Here is a 25,768-nt window from a genome sequence, read left to right on the forward strand (position 1 = left end):
GTATGATGTCAGTAAACCTGATGGTATGTAATCAGTAAACCTGATGGTATGATGTCAGTAAACCTGATGGTATGATGTCGGTAAACCTGATGGTATGATGTCGGTAAACCTGATGGTATGATGTCGGTAAACCTGATGGTATGATGTCAGTAAACCTGATGGTATGTAATCTGTAAACCTGATGGTATGATGTCGGTAAACCTGATGGTATGATGTCGGTAAACCTGATGGTATGATGTCGGTAAACCTGATGGTATGATGTCGGTAAACCTGATGGTATGATGTCAGTAAACCTGATGGTGTTACGATATCCGATAGGACCCAAACGCAGGACACGGCAGAGTGTTGGAAAAAGGTTTATTGTGAGGTGGAGGAGCGTGGAGAGTAATCCGGTTGGAATGATGACTGGTGGCGGCAGGTGATGGTAACAAGGCGGCTGGATAGTGATCCTGGAGCATAAGAGAAACAGATGAGAAAAGTATTCCGTGTACAGAGAAATAGTTTTAAATCGGCTAAGAAGGCTGAGAGTTACCACTGGGGTTTAAACAACGATCTGGCGCTGACATGTTGTGGAGCCTCCGCTGATATACCATTAGTAAATGGCTGAATGGGAATCAGGTGTGTAAAGCTGATTGCACCAGGTGGAGATTTGCAGCAGGTGGAGATTGAGCCGGGAGCCAGGAGTGACAGCCACCACGCCCACACAGACAGGGAAAGGGAACACGCACTCACAAGGGAGGTGGCTGAAGAGTAGAGCCACCACAGTACCCCCCTCTTAAGGGACGCCTCCAGGCGGTCTACCAGGTCTACCAGGTCTACCAGGGTTATCCCGGTGGAAGTCCCGAACCAGGGACGCGCCCACGATGTTTCGCCGGGGAACCCAAGACCTCTCCTCTGGACCATAGCCCTCCCAATCCACAAAATATTGGAATCCCCTTCCACGGCGACGAACGTCCAACAATCGCCTGACGGTGTAGGTTGGGTGATCATTGATGATGCGGGGGGGTGGGGGAACACTCACTGGAGGAGACAAGGGGCTGCTGGCAACAGGTTTTAACAGAGAAACATGAAATGTCGGATGAACCTTCATGTGTGGGGGAAGCTTGAGTTTTACTGCAGATGGGTTGATAACTGAGTCGATGATGAAGGGGCCGACATAACGTGGCGTGAGTTTCTTCGACTCTGTCTTGAGTGGGAGATCTTTGGAGGAAAGCCAAACACTCTGACCTGGTAAGTAGTTGGGAGCCGGGGTCCTGTGGCGGTCTGCGATGAGGCAGTTGCGGGCAACGGAGCGGAGCAGGGCGGCTCGGGTATCCCTCCACACCTTATGACAGCGACGAAGGTGGGTCTGAACGGAAGGAACAGCAACCTCCTCTTCCTGGGATGGAAACAGGGGTGGTTGGAAACCCATGGCACAATGAAAGGGTGAAATACCTGTGGCTGCATTTGGCAGGGAGTTGTGGGCATATTCGATCCATGGCAGATGTGGGCACCATGACGAAGGGTTCCTGAAAGCCACACAGCGAAGAGCCGCCCCCAGATCCTGGTTGGCCCGTTCCGTTTGCCCGTTCGTCTGAGGATGATATCCAGATGACAGGCTCACTGATGCTCCCAGAGCCTGACAGAAGGCTTTCCAAACGTGGGAAATGAACTGGGGACCCCGGTCAGAGACGATGTCGGTGGGAATCCCATGGAGTCGAACAACATGATTGACCAGAAGATCTGCAGTCTCTCGGGCTGTGGGAAGCTTGGGAAGAGCAACAAAGTGTACCATCTTGGAAAATCTGTCCACAATAGTTAGGATGATGGTATTTCCTTGTGACAGTGGAAGTCCAGTGACAAAATCCAAGGCCACATGCGACCAAGGACGCCTAGGTACCGGCAGCGGCCGAAGCAGGCCAGAGGGAGATTGGTGGGAGGACTTGGCGCGGGCACATACTGTACAGGCAGCAACAAAGGCCCTGGTGTCTTGAGCCATGGAAGGCCACCAGAACCGTTGTTTTAGAATAAACAGTGTGCGATGGACACCAGGATGACAGGAGAGACGGGAGGCGTGTGCCCACTGCAGGACCTTGGAGCGAACAGGGGTAGGCACAAAAAGACTATTAGCTGGGCAGTTACCTGGGTTAGGTTGCGCCCGCTGAGCCTCCTTAACCAATGACTCAATCTCCCAGGTAACAGCCGCCACCACGCAGGAGGCAGGCAGGATAGTGTCTGGATTGGCAGCTGGTCCTTCGGAAGCGAACTGGCGAGAGAGAGCGTCCGGCTTGAGGTTCCGTGACCCTGGACGGTAGGTAAGGGTGAATGAGAAGCGGCCGAAATACAGGGCCCATCGAGCCTGACGAGAGTTAAGGCGCTTGGCAGATTGGATGTACGCCAAGTTTTTGTGGTCTGTCCATACAATAAAAGGGAGCTCGGCTCCCTCCAGCCAGTGCCTCCACTCCTCTAGGGCAAGTTTGACAGCCAGCAGCTCTCTGTTACCCACGTCATAGTTCTTCTCAGCTGGAGTGAGGCGGCGAGAGAAAAATGCACATGGATGTAATTTTTGGTCTCGTTCCGAGCGCTGGGAAAGAACTGCCCCTACCCCGGTGTTGGAGGCATCGACCTCCACCACAAACTGGCGAGAGGAATCAGGGTGGATGAGCACAGGGGCAGTGGTGAAAAGTCTCTTTAGCTCCGAGAAGGCTGCATCGCACTCTGGAGTCCAGAAAAAAACCAGTTGTAGGGGAAGTGAGTCTGGTTAAAGGGCCCGCCACTCTGCTGTAGTCTCTGATGAAGCGCCGATAAAAATTGGCGAAACCAAGAAACTGTTGAAGCAGTTTAACTGAGGTTGGTTTGGGCCACCCCGCCACCGCTTGGATCTTCTCAGGGTCGGTCCTAATCTTTCCTTCCTCAACGATGTAGCCCAGGAATGAGACTGTGTTGACATGGAATTCGCATTTCTCCGCCTTCACAAAGAGTCTGTTTTCAAGGAGTCTCTGCAGCACCTGCCTGACATGGATAATGTGCTCCTCCTTGTTACGGGAGAAAATGAGAATGTCATCCAAGTAGACAAAGACTGACCGGTTGAGGAGGTCACGGAGTACATCGTTCACCATTGACTGAAAAACTGCTGGGGCATTCGTCAGTCCAAAAGGCATCACCAGATACTCAAAGTGACCGAGTGGTGTGTTAAAGGCAGTCTTCCACTCGTCCCCTTCACGGATTCTGACGAGGTGGTAGGCATTGCGGAGGTCCAGTTTGGAAAAGATGGTGGCTTCCTGGAGGGGTTCAAAGGCGGAGTTAATGAGGGGTAATGGATATTTGTTTTTTATAGTGATGGCATTGAGACCCCTGTAATCAATGCAGGGCCGCAGTGAGCGGTCCTTCTTGGACACGAAGAAGAACCCAGCACCGACCGGGGAGGAGGATGGGCGGATGACACCAGCAGCCAGGGAGTCATGGATGTAACTCTCCATGGATTTTCTCTCAGGGCGAGACAGGTTGAACAGACGTGAGGAAGGCAGAGGGGCCCCGGGAAGGAGGTCAATGGGACAGTCGTAGGGTCGATGAGGAGGAAGAGAAAGAGCTCGCTGTTTACTGAACACCTCTCCTAGGCTATGATATTCCATGGGGACAGATAACAGGTCAGGCGGCTCGATCTTGGGTGGTGGAGCGGCGGCCTCTGCTGGCGGTAGGGCAGACTGCAGGCATGAGGATAAACAAAAACAACTCCAACTAATGATTTTGCCAGTTATCCAATCAATCTGGGGGTTGTGTGTTCTTAACCAGGGATGACCCAACACTATGGGAGCATGAGGTGAGGAAATAAGGTGAAACTGAATAAACTCACGATGGTTTCCAGACAGAATGAGGTTTACTGGCTTGGTGCGGTGAGTGACTTGGGCCAGGAATTGTCCATTAAGAGCATTGGCATTAAGAGGTGAATCCAACACTTCGCAGGGAATTCCTGCCTGAGCTGCGATGTCAATGTCCAAAAAATTCTCGTCTGCCCCCGAGTCCACTAAGGCGAGCAGGGGTAGTGACTGTTGGTTGCAGCAAAGAACGGCTTCTAGCTGCGTTCTGGGTCGGGGGTTGAGAGAGGAGGAAGTGCTCGCCAGAATCCCCACAGCTACTGACGAGCCTGACCTTTTGGCAGATTAGGACAGGAGGAAACTAGATGACTGGTTTGGCTGCAATAAACACATTCCCCAGCCTGGATCCTTCTAGCCCGCTCAGATGGTGAGAGGTGGGCCCTTCCCACTTGCATGGGCTCATCTTCGGGGGGTGAAACCGAGAAAGGAGTCGGAAAGGATCTGGAGATTGGGGCAGTGGCAGTGCCAATTCGGGGATCAAGTGAGGAGTAGCTGGGATTGGGGTGACGGCTATTCCTATCCCTGCGTCTCTCTCTGAGGCGATTATCAATCTTGATAGCTGTGGCAATTAAATTATCCAAGCTAACTGGATCATCCCTAGCAGCTAGCTCGTCTTTAATTGCTTCGTTCAGCCCTTGAAGAAAAACATCTTGCAATGACTCGTTATTCCAGCCTGAGTCAGCAGCAACTGTTCTAAACTCAACTGAAAATTCGGCTACACTACGGGAGCCCTGCCGGAGAGAAAGAAGGCGCCTAGAAGCGTCCCTCCCCCGTACCGGGTGATCAAAAACTTTTTTCATTTCGGAAATGAAAGTATCAAATGATAAGCAAATGTGTGGCTGGCTCTCCCTAACGGCTGTAGCCCAATCTAGAGCACTCCCCCTCAACAGACTCATTACATATGCTACCCTAGCCCCATCTGTGTGATAAGTACTAGGCTGCTGCTCAAAGACTAACGAACACTGGAACAAAAAGGCTCTACAAATACCCAAATCTCCAGCGTATCGCTCCGGTGTAGGAATAACAGCCTCTCGTAGCTGATGGAGAGGTGCGGCAGGAGCGGGGGGAGGAGCTGTCGGCTGTGCAGCGGGCTGCGGGGGAGAAAACTGGGAGGTGAGCAGTTCCACTTGTGTGCCGATCCTTTGCACGTTAGTGGAGAGGTTCCGGAGAGTCTCCACAACCTCACGGAGAACCACGTCGTGATGCCCCACGAGAGCACCTTGATTGGCCAGGGCTTGGCTGAGTTCGTCCGCAGTCTTGGACTGGTGGCCTGTGTCCGCTGAGTCCATACTCCCCCAGATCGTTCTGTTACGATATCCGAGAGGACCCAAACGCAGGACACGGCAGAGTGTTGGAAAAAGGTTTATTGTGAGGTGGAGGAGCGTGGAGAGTAATCCGGTTGGAATGATGACTGGTGGCGGCAGGTGATGGTAACAAGGCGGCTGGATAGTGATCCTGGAGCATAAGAGAAACAGATGAGAAAAGTATTCCGTGTACAGAGAAATAGTTTTAAATCGGCTAAGAAGGCTGAGAGTTACCACTGGGGTTTAAACAACGATCTGGCGCTGACATGTTGTGGAGCCTCCGCTGATATACCATTAGTAAATGGCTGAATGGGAATCAGGTGTGTAAAGCTGATTGCACCAGGTGGAGATTTGCAGCAGGTGGAGATTGAGCCGGGAGCCAGGAGTGACAGCCACCACGCCCACACAGACAGGGAAAGGGAACACGCACTCACAAGGGAGGTGGCTGAAGAGTAGAGCCACCACAGATGGTATGATGTCAGTAAACCTGATGGTATGATGTCAGTAAACCTGATGGTATGATGTCAGTAAACCTGATGGTATGATGTCAGTAAACCTGAAATCGGATGCATCAGAAACAACTACTACAGTATTTATATGCTGATCTGAGTGGGGCTCTTATAAATGCTAACCTTAGCATGCTAACACACTCACAATGACACAGGCAGTTTACTCATATACTATTTATGTCTATTCTAATAATAAGAACAATTCTAATGATCCAATTGTCTATTATTAAACATCTTATCCATTATTTATTTGAGTGAAATCCTTGTAGTATTTTGTCATAAGCCACAAGATGCAGCTGTAACGTGTTTAGATATCCTGTTGTAATTATTGAATTGATCAAATCACAATCGCTATCATAAGTGAGTGATTTTTCTCCCTCTGCTCCCCGTCTCTTCTCTGTCCCTCCATGCTTGTGTTTTAAAGACCCCGGGCGACGCGGCCTGAAGCCCAGAGAGGAGCTCCATCCTGGGCCTGAATCCCCTGATCCCTCCCCCTGGAGCTCCAGAGCTGACAGTGATAAATGAACCACTGCAGCTAATGTCTGGCTAGGGGATATTGGACACACACACACATATTGGACACACACACACACACACACACACACACACACACACACACACACACACACACACACACACACACACACACACACACACACACAGACACAGACACACACACACACACACACACACACACACACACACACACACACGTATTGGAGACACACACACACATATTGGACACACACACACACACACACACACACACTCACTGGAGACACACACACACATTTTGGACACACACACACACGTATTGGACACACACACACACATATTGGACACACACACACACACACACACACACACACACACACACGTACATATTGGAGACACACACACACACACATATTGGACACACACACACACATATTGGACACACACACACACACACATACACACTCACTGGAGACACACACACACATTTTGGACACACACACACACACGTATTGGACTCACACACACACACATATTGGACACACACACACATATTGGACACACACACACACACACACACACATATTGGACACACACACACACACACACACACACACACACACACACACACACACACACACACACACACACACACACACACACACGATTGCCTCAACTGCACTGCAATTAAATCTACAAAGTAACCTCCCCCACCCTCTCCTCCTCCTCCTCTCTCTGATTGCCTAGTCTCCCCCCCCTCCATTTTTCTTATCACCCCTCTCTCTTCTCCCAGTGCCCCCCCCCCCCCCCGCCTCTCTCTCTTCTCCCCCCACCCCCCCTCTCAATCAGCCTCTCTGATTGCCATCATGGTTTTCATTACTGCCCATCATTACGGCCATCAGTGTTATCCTCATTGTTCTGCAGCTGACAGCGCAGCTCAAGGAAGCCGTGCATATTGTAAAGGTTTCTTCATGTCAGGAAAACAAACTGCTTCATGTGCTTTAATGGGCTCTGAACACAATAGTCAAGGTTGCTGTTGAGGAGAGGCTTCCCCTTGCATGTAATGTAAGTAAAAGCTACAAAAATGATGAAGGTTGGACGTAATTAATTTACATTTTCATAGGCAGGAAGTTGTTTAGCAGAAGGATTTATCAGACGTAAATATACAAATGCACTTATTCCTGCATTTCACTTTAACGATTGTATGTCCTAACTATATCGTATGTTGCACGCTGTTGCTGTTATGCATATGAAAATAAAGCTTTTGTATTTTTGAATCCCATATCAAGTATTTGTCATTGTCAGGGAATAATTCTGTATACATGTTTACCTTTTTCGCCCTCTGACGCTGCTGACCAACCAAGGTTGGTCAGCAGCGTCAGAGGGCAGCTGTTATCTCTCATAAGGAGGGGCTGCCCTAGCATTTTGTTGTTGCCAGTTTGTGACCTGGCAACTCTCGGTCAGAGATAGTTATTAGGAACACATCCTTCTCTGGGTGTAGATGACCCCGAGCCGTAAGCGACAACAACTGTGATTCAGTGTCCTCAGCTGTTTAGTATATCTATTGAAGAAGTATTACACTCTGAACTAGTTCAAACCTGGAGCTACAGGAGGGGTCTTCAGAATTGATTGTGGCATCTCATCCGTGTGGTCAGCCCTATGACATGTCTTGTGAATTCTCCGGCCGAAGCTCCAAATAAACCGTCAGTGTTTGCCATCAAAGCTCCAGCTCTCCTCGTGTGTCTCTTTGAGTCCTGACTCCTATTACTTCAGAAGTTTCCCCCACAGTCATCATCTCAATGCTTAAGAAATAATTGAGGGCTTGATTGTAAATAAAAAGATATTTACACTTTCATTCTGTATGTTTGAGATCATGGGAATACCAATCAAACTGGTTGTTTTGATGAACACTGCCTTGTTTTACACATCAATAATTTCAATATAAATCATTTCCAAGAAGTTTCCTGGAATGACAACAATATGAATGTCTTTAAATATCCTAACACTTTATTAGAAATTGGAGGCTTTAGTAGCAAAAAACACATATCTCTAAATCTATTTATTTATAAATTGTTATGTGTGCCATACAGGGAGTATGAATCAAACAGTTTGTGTATCTGTTATCGTCCTTTCATGTTTAACTGACTAAGCCTCTGTGCATTGCTAGTATGGTACAAATTATTAGTATTATTTTTGAACATTTTCCAACTAAACATCGGGGTATTCTTCCTTCAATAAGTACGAAATTACATGGTTATTTAGATGAAAGTTAGGACATTATTACTACAATTACTCAGAAACTATTATTATCCCTTATTCCCCAAAGATAAAGGTTTGTGAAGCAGAGGAAAACATATAAAAACCTGATGCTGGGTTCCTATTCTCTGTTCACAAAGTGCAAATGCTGTAATGATATAGAATTATCTCCAACCTTTAAAACATGTGATTGACATGTGTGAAGTTAGAGTGGTGTGTGTGTGTGTGTATGTGTGTGTGTGTGTGTGTGTGTGTGTGTGTGTATGTATGTACTATAACAATCAACTCAAAGCCATTAGATGTGAGTCTGTGAGTCTCAGAGTATGTGTGTGTGTGTGTGTGTGTGTGTGTGTGTGTGTGTGTGTGTGTGTGTGTGTGTGTACTGTAACGATCAACTCAAAGCCATTAGATGTGAGTCTGTGAGTCTCAGAGTATGTGTGTGTGTGTGTGTGTGTGTGTGTGTGTGTGTGTGTGTGTGTGTGTGTGTGTGTGTGTGTGTGTGTGTGTGTGTCTTGTAAAGGACGGTGGGTTGCAGGAAATTGTACTTATAGCACTTTGCACTTCAACTCTGAAGGACTGATTGGACCCTTTCAGACATGGAAACTGTGAAACTGCTGGGCACATATATATATATTAAAGTAATGGCTTCTTACATTTACCATCATGAGTCTAAGTTAAAGGTCATAAATGTACCGTAAGTCTGGAAAAATGTTGGCACAAAAGAGTAGTCACAGTGCTTATAAGATATATGCCATTGGGTATATTAAATGAATGATGGAGAGGTTGTTTACTGCAATCTGTTATTCAATTTATTTACACCGATACAAATGCCTTTTCTTTTAAAGTGTTTTTAAAGGTGTTGCATCATATTGGTGTTAGCTACAGACAAACTGATGAATAGATTACTTTACAAGCATTAAAGATTATTACATTACATTTCTTTTAGCTGACGCTTTTTTCCAAAGCGACTTACAGGGACATTCTCCCTGGGGTAACTAAGGGTGCCTTAGTAAGTGCCTTACTCAAGGGCACACTAGTGGTGGTGTTCCAGGCGGGATTTGAACTCACAACCTTCCGATCTTCAGCCCACCTCACTATCCATTAGACCACCACTATCCTTATATTATAAATAAGGACACTAACTGCTTACTTCCTGTTACTGAATCCTGTTATTTTCATTGTTTTATCCAGTAGTAAACAAAGTACCTTAAAAGCACCACTATAAAATTGTTCTTACATGTATCTGTTAGTCATAAAAACTGAATAGAAGAACCTTTTATCGTAATATAAAAAGTTGAAAGGGGCCATTCACTTTGAAACCTTTAAGTACATTTTGCCGATATTAATGTACTTTTACTTAAAAGTGGGGAAGGTAAGTTTGAGAAACCGGTGCGAGATACACTTTTTGTTATATTCCATGGAATGCTCTTAACATCCCGATAGCAATGAATATCTTAAGTGCTTTGACAAAAAATCCATAAAAAAATGTCATCTGTAGAAGCCGTAATACTGTAAAAAGCACGACCAATCATTTGAGCCGGCCCGGCTAAAATAACTGGATGGCCTACCTGCCTGTCAGCCTTCCATCTGTGCACAAACTTATCTCGTGCCCTCATTGGTCATGTGCGCATTCGTGTGTGTTGGAGGAGGGGCTCTGTAAGGAAGTGGCAGATTTTCTCCGGTTGTGTATTTTCAAATTCTAGCGATCTCGAGCCGGTTTCTCAAACTTACCTACCCCACCTTTAAAGGTGAGGTATGTAATTTATTTCAGAAACACTTTTTGTTATATTCCATGGAATGCTCTTAACATCCCGATAGCAATGAATATTAAATGCTTTGACAATAAATACATAAAAAAATGTCATTTGTGGAAGCCGTGGCGCTGTAAAAAGCACGACCAATCATTTTAGCCGGCCTGGCTAAAATAACTGGATGGCCTACCTGCCTGTCAGCCTTCCATCTGTGCACAAACTTATCTCGTGCCCTCATTGGTCATGTGCGTGTTCGTGTGTGTTGGAGGAGGGGCTCTGTAAGGAAGTCTGAAGGAAGAGGCAGATTTTTTCCGGTTGTGTACTTTCAAATTCTCCAAAATTACATAACCCACCTTTAAGATAAATGTGAAGTAGCTGACAGTATTTCCACTTTAAGTAAGTAAAATATGAGTAGCCTTTTCTAGGGACAGTCTGGACATTTATAAGTACACTATGTCAGGACCTCGACACAAACTGATGAACCCAAATGCACAACCCAGAGACAAAGTCTTGAATGTAATAAAAAAATGTATTTATTGTAATGTAATCCCTCTTAACAGAGTAGGTAGTGGAAATAACAAAACGCGCTCACAAGGAGGAAAAAACTAGCGTAACGAAAAGAGGACTTAATAAAAACTTAAGCCTAACAAAATAAACAAACATAGCAAAACCTGACATGAGTGAAAGCGATCCTTTCAGAGCTGAGGCTTGGCACGACCATTCGGGGAAACATACAAGACGAACTGACACAGGACTGGGGAGAGACAGGACTATTTAAACATGAGGTGAGTGGGAACAGGTGGAAACAATCAGGGGCGGGGCAGACGCTGATGATGGTGGGAAAACACACAGGGGGAGGAAGAAAACAGGGCATGAAATGAAAGACCAGAGGTAAGTACAAAATAAAACAGGAAATGACAGACAAAATACATAAACACAACTAACACATTTGACGAGACACAACACACTAGAGTCAGCCAAGATGCTATTCTTCATTTATATAGTTATAAATAGCAATTTTATTGAATTTAAGTAGTCCCTGAGTCTAGAAAATTCAAAATACACATAGGAGCTGTTACATGGCAACACTTCTTCTACCCCACTTCAGCCCCTTTTACACCCCACATCATCTTCTGTTTTTGATGATTGAATCAGATAAAGACAACGCCAACATGCCAGCAGTTAACCTCCATCTTTCCTCCTCCACTGTCTCTGTCGATCCGTTGCTTTCCCTCTTCAGTAATGTCTCTCACATTCTTTCTTTTAAATGCTGTCATTTTGCCCGTCAAGGTTATCAGACGGCCGTGTAAACAACAAAGAAGCTCTGCTGATGGAACACACACACGCACAGACAAGCACACACACACACTTTCATTTGCTTGTATCCCTCTGTGTTGTGACAGACAGTAAGATGTATTTAGGAGCGCCTGATAACGCCACACGGTCGCTTAACATCGAGAGACGTGATGGACGCACTGAAACAACAACAGCTTCACCTGAGGCCTGTACTACGAAGCCGGTTCAACCTAACCTGGATATGTTTGAGTTACCCGGTTTACCTAATCCAAAACAAACGCGCTCTCGCTAAGCGGTCCTACGACGCTGGTTATCAACTCGTTAACTCAAGCCAGCCGTGTCCTATCTAGTTAGGTGCGCGTTCACATGAAAGGGGTGGTATTTGGAGCATTCGACCAATCACAAACACGGAGAAGCGTACTGACAGCGCAGCGTCATACTTCCTGAATGAAAAGTGAACTATAATATTAGTCAAATATGAAGAAGTTAAACTTTAAACATCCATGACTTAAACACTTTATCCAGGATAAAAGCCACATAGCTGCACCTGCAAGGTGAATACAGCTGGTAACAGAGAAAGTGTTTGAATGCGTACATTAACAGGTTTATGAAATCACTGCCCCGTCCAAGACACGAGTGGATCTGACTTTAATTACATTTGACTCGAGTGTTTCGTCAACTTAATGTGTTGCTTAAAATAATACTTCTGCATACAGTATGTGACACTGTGAGTGTTGCACGGCCAGATACGGCTCAAGAAGCTGACTCAAATAAGGAAATATATGATACATTATGATGTGATATGATATGAATGATAATGAGACACATCACTGTAATGTTACTTTGATCCGGTTACTTATGTTGTGGCAGATATTTAAGTAAGCTTTCTTAACGCTAATGTTATAATAGTCAGATTGCTCTGAAGATGGGAGGGGATATTCTATTCATTTTCACGTTCACACAGTCAGTTGATTTTTGCCGGCCGTCTTTCCTGCAATGGCAGTTTAAACTGTATTTCCTTTCTCCTGTAATATGACTTGATCGCTTTAAACTCCGCACACGGAGCTCTGATTGGTCAGCAGGCGGTGCTTTCACTGAGTTGATCTCTTATCCTGGAACCTAACCTGCTCTGGACCAGGCTAGCCGTTCAGCATAAGTTACCATGGAGATCTAGCCTGCTAAAAAGAGAACCAGCGTCGTAGGACCGGAAACCCAGAGTTTTCCCTGAAGTTAGCTCGCTAAGCAAAAATCCGGCTTCGTAGTACAGGCCTCTGGACTCACCTGATCTTATGAGGGTCTGATAAAGTAAATCTCTTCAAGTGGCCTGTATCTACAACAGGATATTAAACCCAAATGATGTGAATGAAGTATCATGATCCCTTACTAAAGTTAAAAGAACTAAAACCACACGGCAAAATACTAGTAAAAGTGCAACAGAGAACAATTGTACTTTAGTATGTAAGGAAATTGTACTTAGAAACCCATGAATGCCCAAAATCTTTGGTTTCTTTTCTTCATCTTTTTTTAGTATGATGAGTAAACATGTCCCAATTTTCTTTGAGCAAATGTCTAAAAGTACAACTGAAACATCACAAACGTATCAATAGCGAAAGTAAGTAAGGATTTGTACGAAAAACTAGAAAAAAAACCCTTATGTGTTCATTCAATTTGGACACACACGGTGTGATATGATATAAACCACATATTCTCAATTTGTGAATATATTTATAGCTTATATGAACATAATATACAGCCACTTGTTGTACCTATACTATGAGGTAATTGGGCACATTAGACTACTGTTTTTTATTATATTATAATGAAATACCAGCTTAAGTTAAGTAAACTAATGGCGCATTTCCACTACAGCGCGGAGCGCGGTTTAAGCGTGCCGTGCCCGGCCCGTTTTTGGTTGCGTTCCCACTTGACGTAGTTCCGGCTAGCGGGTACTTTTTCACAGTTTTCTGGCCCCATAAAATCGAGGTTCTTAGCGGGCCAACAACCAGGCTGAGTATGCTAAACTAGTGAGAGAATCGCTGGCAACTACAACAAGATGGACATATTTTACCGTGATTTAATTAAGTAACAACATACTGATACCGGTTAGTAAAAACCATGAATTAATGCTTTGACAAGTCTGCAGACAGACGGCAGGCGGAAAACCTTTTAAAATGCGTGTTCTCTGAATGGAGATCGGGTAAGCTAACGCAGTATATACTCCGACCGTCCACACTCACAACAACGGCCTACAGACATAAATAAAGCAGCGACTGTATTCGCCATGACACAGACAGTCTGTGGTTTGTACTTGTTTAACTTGTGTCTAGTTTCTGAACAGATATGAGGAGCTGTGAGCTCTGAGGGCTAACAGCTAACGGCTGATGTTGGTTTTGTGTTTCGCATTGAAGATGACGTCACACTGCGTTACTATAGTTACTGCCCCAGTTCCTAAACTGTAATGGAAACGCAGCATAAAGTGAGCCTGGCCTACCAAGGCCTAACTATACCGTACTAAGCCGTGCAATGGAAAAGCGCCATAACTGTACACTTTTTTTTCTCTTTTATTGTCATTACACAGTACAGGTACTATGTAACAAAATGGTTTCTCTGCATTTGACCCATCCTAGTGTTAGGAGCAGTGGGCTGCCATTATGAACGGCACCCGGGGAGCAGTGTAGGCAACGGTGCCTTGCTCAGGGACACCTCGGTAGCACTTGGTCTTGCCGGGACTTGAACTGGTGACCTTCCAGTTGCCAAGCCACGTCCCTATGGACTTCACCACCACCGCCCTTGTAGTTAGAGGTGCTAATAAGGAGAGAATCAAAACAGCTGGACAAATATTTGTTTAACTTAAACTAAAGCGCTGCATTTAGCTTGCATTGTGTGGTGTCAAGAGACAACTTTAAGCTATTTAAATCAACTTGATATCTGGAAACCACCATCTTATTAGCAAAGTATCACACCTGATATTTGTGTCCATTATTGCCTCTGGAAATGAGTCACAGCAAGCTGCAGAAATAATGATGTTCACCCACAAACACACCTGCTAATTAGAGACCAGCTGCTGGAAGTCTGATGCCTCTGCATTCAGCTGCGATGGGGATGACATTCACTTCTTCATTAGGCTTTTCTTTTCAATTTTTCCATCTGTGGAGAAGTGTTTAGTAAAATGCCAACTAGAGGTATTAATCATGAGGTTATATCTCATGTACAAGAAACAAGCATAAGATGTTTTAATGGGTTTTAAATGTCTCAATGCGACATAATTAGCCAGTGAAAAGGTGTTAAATTAGAGACTTTTGATACCAATCAGCCTGATTTATCAAGAAAAACATAGCAATTGTTACATTATTTTCTGCAGTTATTATACAACCATCGCTAGTAAATGCACAAACGGGCCCTACTAGTATATTAAAAAAAAGCAATAACAACAACGTCAGAGTTGCATGGTATTTATGTTAAAGTTCAGAGAGTTTAGTCATATGAAAGTGGATAAAAGTAGAGCTTAAACAATTGGTTGAAAGAAAATTAAGTGGGAAATTCTTTGACATTTTTTTAAAGCATATTCCAGCTACTTATATTTATACATTTTTCACTGTTTCCTGACAATTTATAGACAACATGATTAATTGAGAAAATAATAAGTGCATATTAGTACTTATGTGTCCAATTACTTACTATTACAACCCTTATTGACATGACTATAGTATCAAACTCATAGGATGTCAAATATTGATTGATATTAAAATACTTAATTTGCGAGATTATATTGCACAGCTGTTTCCAAAATCAAGAACAAGCTTAAAATCTCTACGTTTTACACAACATGGAGATAAAACTCCTTTAAGAGTAACTGAACATTTTGTTTTGACCTCCAGTAGTTCGACGTTTCACCTTTCTGCAGTGATGTGCAGGTAAAAACTGTAAAGTCATTGTTGGGTGTGTTTACAGGTGTAACAAGAGCTCATTTATGACCACACCTATCAGTGATAGTGGGCGTGGCCTAAGGTGAGACCAGCTAAACACTGCATTTCAGTCAAGTGTTCGTTCAGTGGAAATCTTAACATCATTATTGCAATAAGGGTTCAACTTGCTAATAAAAGATCATTTGATACGATTCAAAGCTCCAAAACAATCAATAAATGGACCTTGATGAGGGAAGGCTGTGGCTCAGTGGGTAGTGTGCTAAACTTCGAATCAGGGGATAGCGAGTTTGAGTCCCACTGCAGTCAGCATGTCGTTGTGTCCCTGGGCAAGGCACTTCACCCCAAATTGCTCCTGTGGGGATTGTCCACAGTACTGAATGTATGTAAGTCGCTTTGGATAAAAGCTAACAAATGACATGTAATGTAATGTAATGTGGGAAAATGGATTTCAAACTGCTGTTTTTTTTTAACCATGACCAATTTATCGTCCCGTTTGCACCATTACGAGTGCTAAAATCCATACAATCCGATTGAATATCATCAAAGTCAACTGCATAAGGATATACAAAAGGTCGAACAATATGATTTGGTTCTTAGTTGAAGGCTTCTGGCCCTGCCCAGTTACCAGAACCAAACAACAGATCAAATCAACAAAAAATACTCTACATTTGGACGCGTAAATTAAGATTTCTTGCTGAAATTGACATAAAAACATTTTCCCCCCGGAACAATTTGACCAGATTGAGTCGATTTGGGTCAAAGACATTGAACAAGTTGTCAAAACAAACCTCTTGCTTGGCGGAGGATTGGCCTTCTTCTGACTGCTAGTCGACTTTTTGAGGTTTAACATCCATTCTTTTTCCAGTTTATGGACGTTCTTCTGCTCTTCTTTAAAAATACCAACACTTTCTTGCCATTAAGGTCATTGGATGTTGTTGTTTGTCTCCAAAATCTGGTCAGGTTTGATGGTTCCATTGGCGAATACCGCTTTTAAAAAAAAGAGAAAATCGCTTGTTGTTTGTTTTCTTGGTTTCCACAGCTCTCTTTCAGAAGAGTTTTTCGGTCGTTCGAAAAGTACTTTTTCACTCTCGTCTTTTTCGGAGTCCAGATCCACCTCCTCCTCCTCCAGCACCAGCACCACCACGCCTGGACATTTCTTGATTTCCTCTGGCGCTGCAGCCCCGAGCCAGACAGACAAAGGAGGGGAAGCCCTGCCAAGTCTCTCCACTGCAGGCATGGCTTCTCCTTTCCCTCCCTTGCTCCCTCGCTCTTTCTTCGTCTCTCTCGAAATGTGGCAGCGTTCCCGAGAAGCTTTGGCGACGCTCCAGCATGTCTGCCACTCCGTCTGAACCTTTCCATCTTCCATCCATCCAAATCGTCCTTTTCGCGGTGGACCCCCGCCCTCCTAACCCACATCCTCCTTTCCCCAGTCCAACCCCCTCTAGTACAACTCCCAAAAAACAACAAATCAATCCAAAAAAATCCAAACAGTTGACTCTGTTTTCCTCCTGTCTTCCCATTTCTCTCAGTCTCTGTAACACTGAACCCATAAACCACCGAGTCAATATCTTCTCCACGCAACCTTTACACTTCCTACTTATTTCTGTCATCTTTTAAATGTTAGAGGTTGGGGTGTGAGTGTGTGTGTGTGTGTGTGTGTGTGTGTGTGTGTGTGTGTGTGTGTGTGTGTGTGTGTGTGTGTGTGTGTGTGTGTGTGTGTGTGTGTGCCTTTTGTTCGGTGCCAGTGCAGATCTATTCATCTCGTGCCAAGCCTCAGCGCCCTCACTTGTAGTGGAGAGGGGGCAGGTTGGTGCCAATTGCCCCAACTGCCAACTTGGTGCTGCTGTCGGTCTGTTTGTTTAAAAAAAACATCCCTATCTCACACAACACACTTTTGTTTAAGCCATTTTCTTGTTAGAGTGACAATTACGGTTGAGGAAGAACAATGTTTTGGATTATTGAAAGCAAATACTGACGTTTAGGAAGTGAAACTGCGAAAATCTGATGTTTAATATCCCTTTTTATGTCAATAACGCAATATTATCTTTCTAGATTTTAAGTGAAAATGGTAATATGGTGATCAATATGTCTCAATATTTGTACATGTTTCTATTTTTCTATGTAATTGATTAATTGTTATTTGTTTATTGTTTTTTACATTTTTCTGCAAAAAGTATTCCATAGAAAATAGAAAATAGTTTTTTATTGTCAATGTGATTAATTAGGACTTGAATATCAACTTTAAGACGGTTAAAGGTGGGGTAGGTAAGTTTGAGAAACCGGCTCGAGATACACTTTTTGTTATATTCCATGGAATGCTCTTAACATCCCGATAGCAATGAATATCTGAAGTGCTTTGACAAAAAATCCATAACAAAATATCATCTGTGGAAGCCGTGGTACTGTAAAAAGTACGACCAATCATCTGAGCCGGCCCGGCTAAAATAACTGGATGGCCTACCTGCCTGTCAGCCTTCCATCTGTGCACAAACTTATCTCGTGCCCTCCTTGGTCATGTGCGCGTTCGTGTGTGTTGGAGGAGGGGCTCTGTAAGGAAGTGGCAGTTTTTTTCCGGTTGTGTATTTTCAAATTCTAGCGCACTCAAGCTGGTTTCTCCAAAATTACCTACCCCACCTTTAACATGTTATTGTAGTGATCACTGATTCATACACTGGGGTTACATAATTCAATCCGGGAACTACAGGTTGGGGGTATTGTTTCCGCCCGGACATATATGTTGACGGTACCTCCGGGGTACCTACTGTGTGTCCTCCTCTTTCACTTTCTCTTCTCCTCTTTCCTGCAACCCGACAGCACGTCGATTTCTGCTCCCCAATAAAGAGAGATTTGCACCTCCGATGCACCGCCTCCGTCTCCCTTCTCTCGGCACTACATTGGTGACCCTGACATAAGTCTCGCGAAGGATCCGGGACTGACTCGAACACGGCAAAAAGACTCTTGTTTTTTCTCGAAATGCCGGGGATTTTTGGAGACCTCCGTAGCTGCCACGTGCGCTCGGACTGTGGCTCGGTGCGCCCCACGGAATGGACGCGGACGACGCTCGCCATTTCCACGGCTTTTCGGCTCTGGGGGACGGCAAGCCTTCCATGGGGCCGGTACGCGACCGTGCCGGGTTGGTTCGGGACATGCGGCTGCATGTCCGGCCAGCGACTAACGGCCGCCGAGATCAGCTAGCCACGACTGCTAACGGCTAGCAGCTGGCAACAGCTAACAACGGCTAGCCACAGCAGCTAGCGGCTGACATCAGACTGTTTTTTTATTTTTATTTTTGTTTTTTTGTGGTGCCGGAGAGGGGGTTCGATCAAGTCTGGTCGGCCTCGCGTGGATCCTCTCGCTATTTCGCCCACCTGTTTTTGTTCGTGGACGGGACAACCATTTTTGAGCTTTTTCTGGTGCCTGAGAGGTGGTTCGGCCATGTCTGGTCGGCCTCGTGTGGACCCTCTCGCTTTATCACCACCTCGACGGCGGTTTCGGACGTCACACAGTGGCGCGCTTCTGGACCCCGTCTCGCCTCTTCCCTCGCCTCGGCGGTTCCGGACGTCGCCCATGCCTTCATCGGCCCGTGGGTGGCGCGCTTCGGGACCCTGCCTGGCCTCTTCTCTAACCGCGGCTCACGGTTGGCCTCGACGGCGCCCCGTCTGGCCTCTCCCCTGTCCACGGCTTCCTCCTCCCGGGGACACGGCTCCTTCCTCCCGAGGACTTCGTGCCCGCCGCCGCTGTGCCTTCGCCTGCGGCCGGGCAGCGCTCCTCCCTGCTGGGGACCTCCGGGTGTTTCACGCCTGTCCCCACGACGCGACCCTCTCCTGCGGCCCCCTTCCGACGGCCCGTTCCATGGCCCGGCCCTCGCCGGCGGCCCCGCCCTCCTCGGCCCCTGTGGTGTTTCCTCCCGACGCGAGGATTGTGTCCATGGTTGAATTCTGGGGGGGCTTGTGTAGTGATCACTGATTCATACACTGGGGTTACATAATTCAATCCGGGAACTACAGGTTGGGGGTATTGTTTCCGCCCAGACATATATGTTGACGGTACCTCCGGGGTACCTACTGTGTGTCCTCCTCTTTCACTTTCTCTTCTCCTCTTTCCTGCAACCCGACAGCATGTCGATTTCTGCTCCCCAATAAAGAGAGATTTGCACCTCCGATGCACCGCCTCCGTCTCCCTTCTCTCTGCACTACATTATAACTTGCAATTGAAATATTTCCAATGTAATAAACAATGATCAATGTTGGCCAGCCCCACGAGGCCTACAAATGAATAAATAAAATGTATCATAGTATTAAACATTGGCTCCTTTGGGGTGCAATAATTTCCAATTAAACACTCATGTATGCTTGTTGACATTATGCTTAACTACCTTTACTTAATTACATTTCTGAGTAGCCTACTTCTTTCAGCACTGTGATAATGGGTAAGAGTGGAGATAAAAGAGCAATTCTTCAGTAGGAACATATAAAAGTTGCATTGATTAGTATTAATTACACACGTGTTTGTAGTATTAATCATACTCATACAGTGCTCAAGAGGCAAACTGCTTGCGCATGCGCAGTAGTAGAAGCCGGTGCTAACAGCTAGATAGCTTCTACAGAAACAGTTAAGGAAGTTATAGAGCATCTTTGTTAGTAATTAACTTATTAACGTCTCTATAACGGATACATCCCGTCGTGACCAAGACAACAACGCCAACGTCTACCACAGCACAAAATAAACCAGCAAAAATATCGCTTTATTTCGCTAGAATAACGTTTAAGTTGTCGTAGAGTTACATCTGTGTTTCTAATGAAGCTAACATGCTAAGGCTAGGCTACCTTACCTGAGACTTTGATGCCCGCAGTACGGCCGGGCAGGGCTGATTCTGGGGTCGGCTTCTGGGCTTTGGAGGACATCTCTCCCATACCACTGTTCACAAAATGACGCAAAATGAGCCTTAGCCTGGAGGACGAGAACATTGAACCAGCAGCAGCTCCGATACACTCCTGCAGCAATGAGGCTAGCTCAACTACATAACAGCGATCTCATCTTACAAAACAGGCTTGTGTAACTGCCTCCGTAACCATGTGTTGCTCAACAGTGACAGTAAACAAGACAGCATGGCTAGATACAGATATGGGAGAAGTAGGCTAATCAGATATTGTACTTATGTAAAAGTAGAAGTAGGCTACCAGAGTGTAGTAATAGTCTGCATTTAAAATGTTATCAAGTAAAATAAAAACATATTGGTATTGTAAAAATACTACTCATTATGCACATTGGCAAATATATAATATATGTTCTGATTATAATGATTGATCATTAAAGTGTTCTCAAAGCTGGTAAAGGTGCAGCTAGTTTGAATGACTTTGTATACGGCAGGGTAGCTTGTGAATTTACTCCAGGTGGAACTTAAGTCTCAGTGTTACACTTCATTATATTTCACATCATTAAACCAAAGTAATACTTTATTATAACTTATGAAAACACCAAAACTATTGCACGGTTGGTTATATGTAATGCAAACTCAATACACGTGGAAAGAAAAGGATGAAAAAAACCCATATCTTTGGACGATCATGACCGACTGTAACTTGTGATTTTGTCATCATGTTTGACACAATTTAACACCAAGTTGCTCCACTTTCCTTGTTTTTTGTTGTTATTGTTGTGATGTTTCCTGCAAATACACAACCATCTTGATATTAACCATGATTATCAAACAAAACTCAGGTTATAGGGGAACTCAAGGGCATTCATGTGTTTATTCACAGTACATTAAGTAGATGAAATGGGCCTTAATCACGGAATGTATATCCATAAATGTTTAGATTTAAACTGTCATTGGCTGCAGATATGAAAAAACAAAACATCACTTAATATTGCATCAGCTAAAAACACAAATGTTGCGGTAAAATACAAATAAGTGCAATAATTTTTTTATTGAAGAAAATATCTGAATACTTCCTGCACCACTGGTCCTATTGCATATAGACTATATGGCCAAAAGTATGTGGACACCCTTAACCACCAGCAGCAGATTAAGGCTCTTAGTTTTGGAATAGGTGTTCAACATTAACATAGCTATCACATCAATGGATCCACATACGTATGTAATGTGATTTTATTTATTCACGTTGATCTGTTGTTTTCCTGTAAATGAAAAGGCGGTTTATCTCAGATTCAGATGGATGTTTCTGTGTTTGTTGCTGAGGCTCTCACTCTTTCTTTCCTCCCTCCATCATCAGAGAGAGAGAGAGGGAGGACAGAGAAGCTGAGGATGTAAAATTCAGCCTCCATGTGACTCCCTCTCTTTCAGAGGACCTCCCCCTCCTCTCCTCTCTCCTCTCTCCCTCTGACTGCGCCCAACTTCTCTCCCTCCATCCCTCCATTCAGCTCCTGTATCCTCCTCCTGACTGCACCCTGCACACAAAACCTGCTTTTTTAAAGGCTTAGGATATTCTGGGTTTTGGACTATTTGTGCATGAGGAGTTCTTCTGCAGAGAGGAAAAAAGAACAATCGTCTTTTTTTTTGAATTTTTGAATTCAGCTGCAGTGGAAGGACAGTCCGACCTCCGCATCCCCCGCAACATCCAAACCGCATCCTCAGCATCCCTGCATGGACCTCCGGAGGACCGGGAGCTGGACGCACATCAATCCGGTGTAAAGCGCTCTATCTCCGGACGAACACAACCTCTCATCGGTGGTTTTATGGAGGTCTTGACTGCATAAAATGTCAGTAAATATCGATGATAAAACAAAAAAAAATAGAAAGCTGCGCCACTAATGCTGCTCACTGCTACTGGAAGGTATTGTTGGTTGGTTTTTCCATACATGTATATATCGTATATTCATTTTAAACCGAAATGTGTATAGGCCTTGTGTTTTTTAACCCTCCACCAGCTCCTTTCATCTGCGCTAAATCTGATCCTGCAGCAGCCGCAGTGTCGTGCTCTGCGGAACTTCTCCTCTCCTTTGAAATATTAGCAGAAGGCTGCACACACACACACACACACACACACACACACACACACACACACACACACACACACACACACACACACACACACACACACACACACACACGCACACTCAGAATACACACCTAAATATTGCATAAAATCCATGTGATGTTTTACTCTGGGTGTTAACATTTTATAAAACCCTAGAATCTTAATAATTGCTATATCTTTTATTATGGTGAAATGCATGGGTTCACAAACATGCATTACCATTTGAGTCATTTAAGATGTGCACTCGAGTATTGCAGATTTTTTTAGGCTCTCTTCACACACGCCCGACCCCCACAAAGGCAGCCCCCCCCCCCCCCCCTGCTCCCCCCCCCCACCCCCCCCTCTCTGCATTTTTAGCCTACATGAGCTATCTGGGTCATTAGCATTTGAGCGTTTAATGAAGCTGCAGATGGGTCCTCTCTTCTGCCGGAGAGCCGTTGAGCATTGCTCCTTCTCCATCTGCAGCAACCACATGAAAGAATACAATAAAAATGCTCCATGACAGGATGTTTGAAGCTCTCAGGGTGCATGGGATGGAGGTAAAAGCGCAGCAGCAGCTTCCTCCCTGCAGCTGTCATTAATGCAGTGCTGTGTAAGAACGTGCATTATGGATGCTGCTGCTGCTGCTGCTGGATAATGGAGGATAATGCTTTAATGGTCCGCAGTGCTGCTTAAAGGAACATACCGGTGGTTCTTTTGCTTCCATAAATACTGCATATTCTTACATTACTTTCCCTCTGCATGCTGCATTTTTTTCAGTTTTACAGGAAGGCTTTATTGGTTTCTGTTAATTTCAGTTTGAAATCACTCTACAGAGACATCAATCAGGCACTCCATCTCCAAGTCACATCATGTCTTTTCCTGGAGTTGAAATTGCATCATTGTATGACATGCACTTAGAAGTGTTTGGATCTCCAGCGAGAATTAATCTAGGTTCTGAAACACAAAATTACATTAGCTTTAAATCAGATGGCAAGTAGACATTATTTTGGTTTTAAAAGCCCAGCAAAAATGTGAAAATGATGGCATTAGGTCGTAGCAAATAGATTTTTTTGCAAGGGGAGAAATCAATGAAAACCAGGGGGTGCGTGGATGTTGGAAAACACATTAATTAGCATATTTTAAACATGCAAAATGCTGGTATTGCAATTGTAAGTGGTAAGCATTTATCTTGAAATTGTTAATGTAGCCTGGATATAAATGGTATAGTCAGTTTCGTCATTGGGTAAAACGAAGCTGTCCCAGCAGGAAGCCTTTTTTTGTGGAGGTCAGCAGGACATCACACACACACACACACACACACACACACACACACACACACACACACACACACACACACACACACCTGTTTTAGGACTACAGGAGGAGACAGAGCACTGCAGAAAAAAAGGGGGGCGGCAGAAGTGTCTCAATACATCATGTACTTTTAATAATAGTCAGTATAATCACTAAACTAAATAATCAGCATTAATGACATTATTATAAATGCTATATTCTCTAACTCCTGGGTGTAGTCAGAATACATAATATATGTATTTTGTATTAATGGTCTATGTGCATATGCATGGTCATGATAAATAAGTCAGTATGGCCAACACGTATACAACTAGTAATTGAGATATGTGGTGAGAAAAGTGACTATTATACATATTTACACCTACTAAAGTCAATTAACGCAGGCTGTATGAGCTGATACGAGATGCCTTGGTTAAACATTTAGTAATTTGTCTGGGTTCTTTTATAAAAATTCATCAAATTTGAACATTTATTGTTATTTATGTAATAGATGTCCCTCAATGCCTTGATAATAAAAGCACAAGGACTGCCACCAATGCCAAAAAGCCTCTTGAAGGTTGAGATAACTATGTAAGAGACAAAGTGCACAAAGCCCAGTGAAGCTGAACACAGAGGTACAAAGGAATAAAGTGCTATTGAGCAGTGCTGGAAGAAAATGGGATTTTTTTGGAGAATAAAAAGGCAAAAAATGGACAAACTGGAGCAGCTACAAAACGGCAAAAAACACAGCATTTTTTTCACGAGAACTGAAATGAGTTCAAGTGAAATATTACTACGGAAAAGAATGATGGGTCGTCTCTCCTCGTGTTCACAGCGGACCTTGATTTAAATGTCCATACAATTAAGGCACGCGGTGAATGCCAAGAGAGTGACCTGAAAATCAACGCTCAACACAGAGTAGGACTGCCTCTAGTGGCCATATTTCATATCTACAACCCTCAGTTTAAAACTGACATAAATATCAAGTGCTTTTCTAAATCACCAACATGGATTTCTATAATGAAGATGGCAGATTTCTGGGATTTTTTTGTAGGTGGGATGAGCGTGTTGCAATACCACTAATGGCCACTAGATGGTGCTGAAAGTCATCAAACTGTCAAATGCTTTTAAAAAATAAAAAATGTGGGCATTGAAAGATACATGTTATATTTGGGTCTTGGATATTTTGATAATTATGGTACAATACAAAGTTTTATTAAGTAATATTTGATCACAATGGGAGACACTTGGTTAAATAAAGGATAAATAAAATGTAGTTTTGTGTTTCCTTTTGAGCAGCACATTTAAGTGCATTGTTGCAGTTGTAGGATTATAATTGTACATAGTTTAGCATTTTGATATCTAATACTTTTATGAATATAACAACTTTGTGTACTATTCATTTGTGATGTTAAGTTAATCTATTATACAATGACCCCCTTCCTTATGCAGTGCATCTAGTCCCGGTGATACAAATATGCTTTACTTTGTACAATTAAGGGTCTTCAAAATAAGCAAAAAAAACGGACTCCCATGTTCTCTCGTCTCCACCTCCACATCATGATTTTCCTCGGTTGCATCTCCCTTGCATCAGTCTCGGCAGATCAGACTCCTAAATCACCAAAAAAAACCTCTCATATTTTTAAGAAATAAGGAATCTGACGTCGAGTGTACGTCGAACTGATGCATCTTATTCATTTGAGGTTTTACATTTACATTCAAAGTAATAATGGACTACAGAGAAAACAGTATGAGCAAGGCAAGACCTTACCAAGTACATTTTACATACTTACAGTATCGATAAAAAAGTCAGATTATGAAGGAGAAGTCATCATATATGAACCTGACAACAAGAAAGAGATCATACAGTGACAGTTTGAATGAAGGCAAACTGGGAAATATTAAATGATATGATGCTGCTTTGCTTCGGTGTCACCAGATGATTAACCAAACTCCTTGGGACTTTTGAAACGCAGAGAGAGAGACATCAAATACTCAAAATAACAATAAACGACTCGAATTTCAAACCAAATGGGATTTTATGGGATATTTTAGGCCTTTTAGTCGATGATTCCTTCATGTGAAACGCTCATTTGGTGGA

General features: G+C 44.0%; 1 protein-coding gene across 1 annotated transcript in view; it reads right to left on the reverse strand.

Moving 5' to 3' along the window:
* Positions 1–20,433, reverse strand: part of msra (methionine sulfoxide reductase A) — a 46,993-nt gene extending 26,560 nt beyond the window's left edge. Inside the window, exon 1 of the mRNA XM_034121226.1 lies at positions 20,223–20,433. Coding sequence (XP_033977117.1) covers positions 20,223–20,358 — 136 coding nt within the window. The 5' untranslated portion in view covers positions 20,359–20,433. The remainder of the gene's footprint in view (positions 1–20,222) is intronic.
* Positions 20,434–25,768: the final 5,335 nt, after the last annotated feature.

Source organism: Trematomus bernacchii, unplaced genomic scaffold (genome assembly GCF_902827165.1).
Source record: "Trematomus bernacchii unplaced genomic scaffold, fTreBer1.1, whole genome shotgun sequence".
NCBI lineage: Eukaryota > Metazoa > Chordata > Actinopteri > Perciformes > Nototheniidae > Trematomus > Trematomus bernacchii.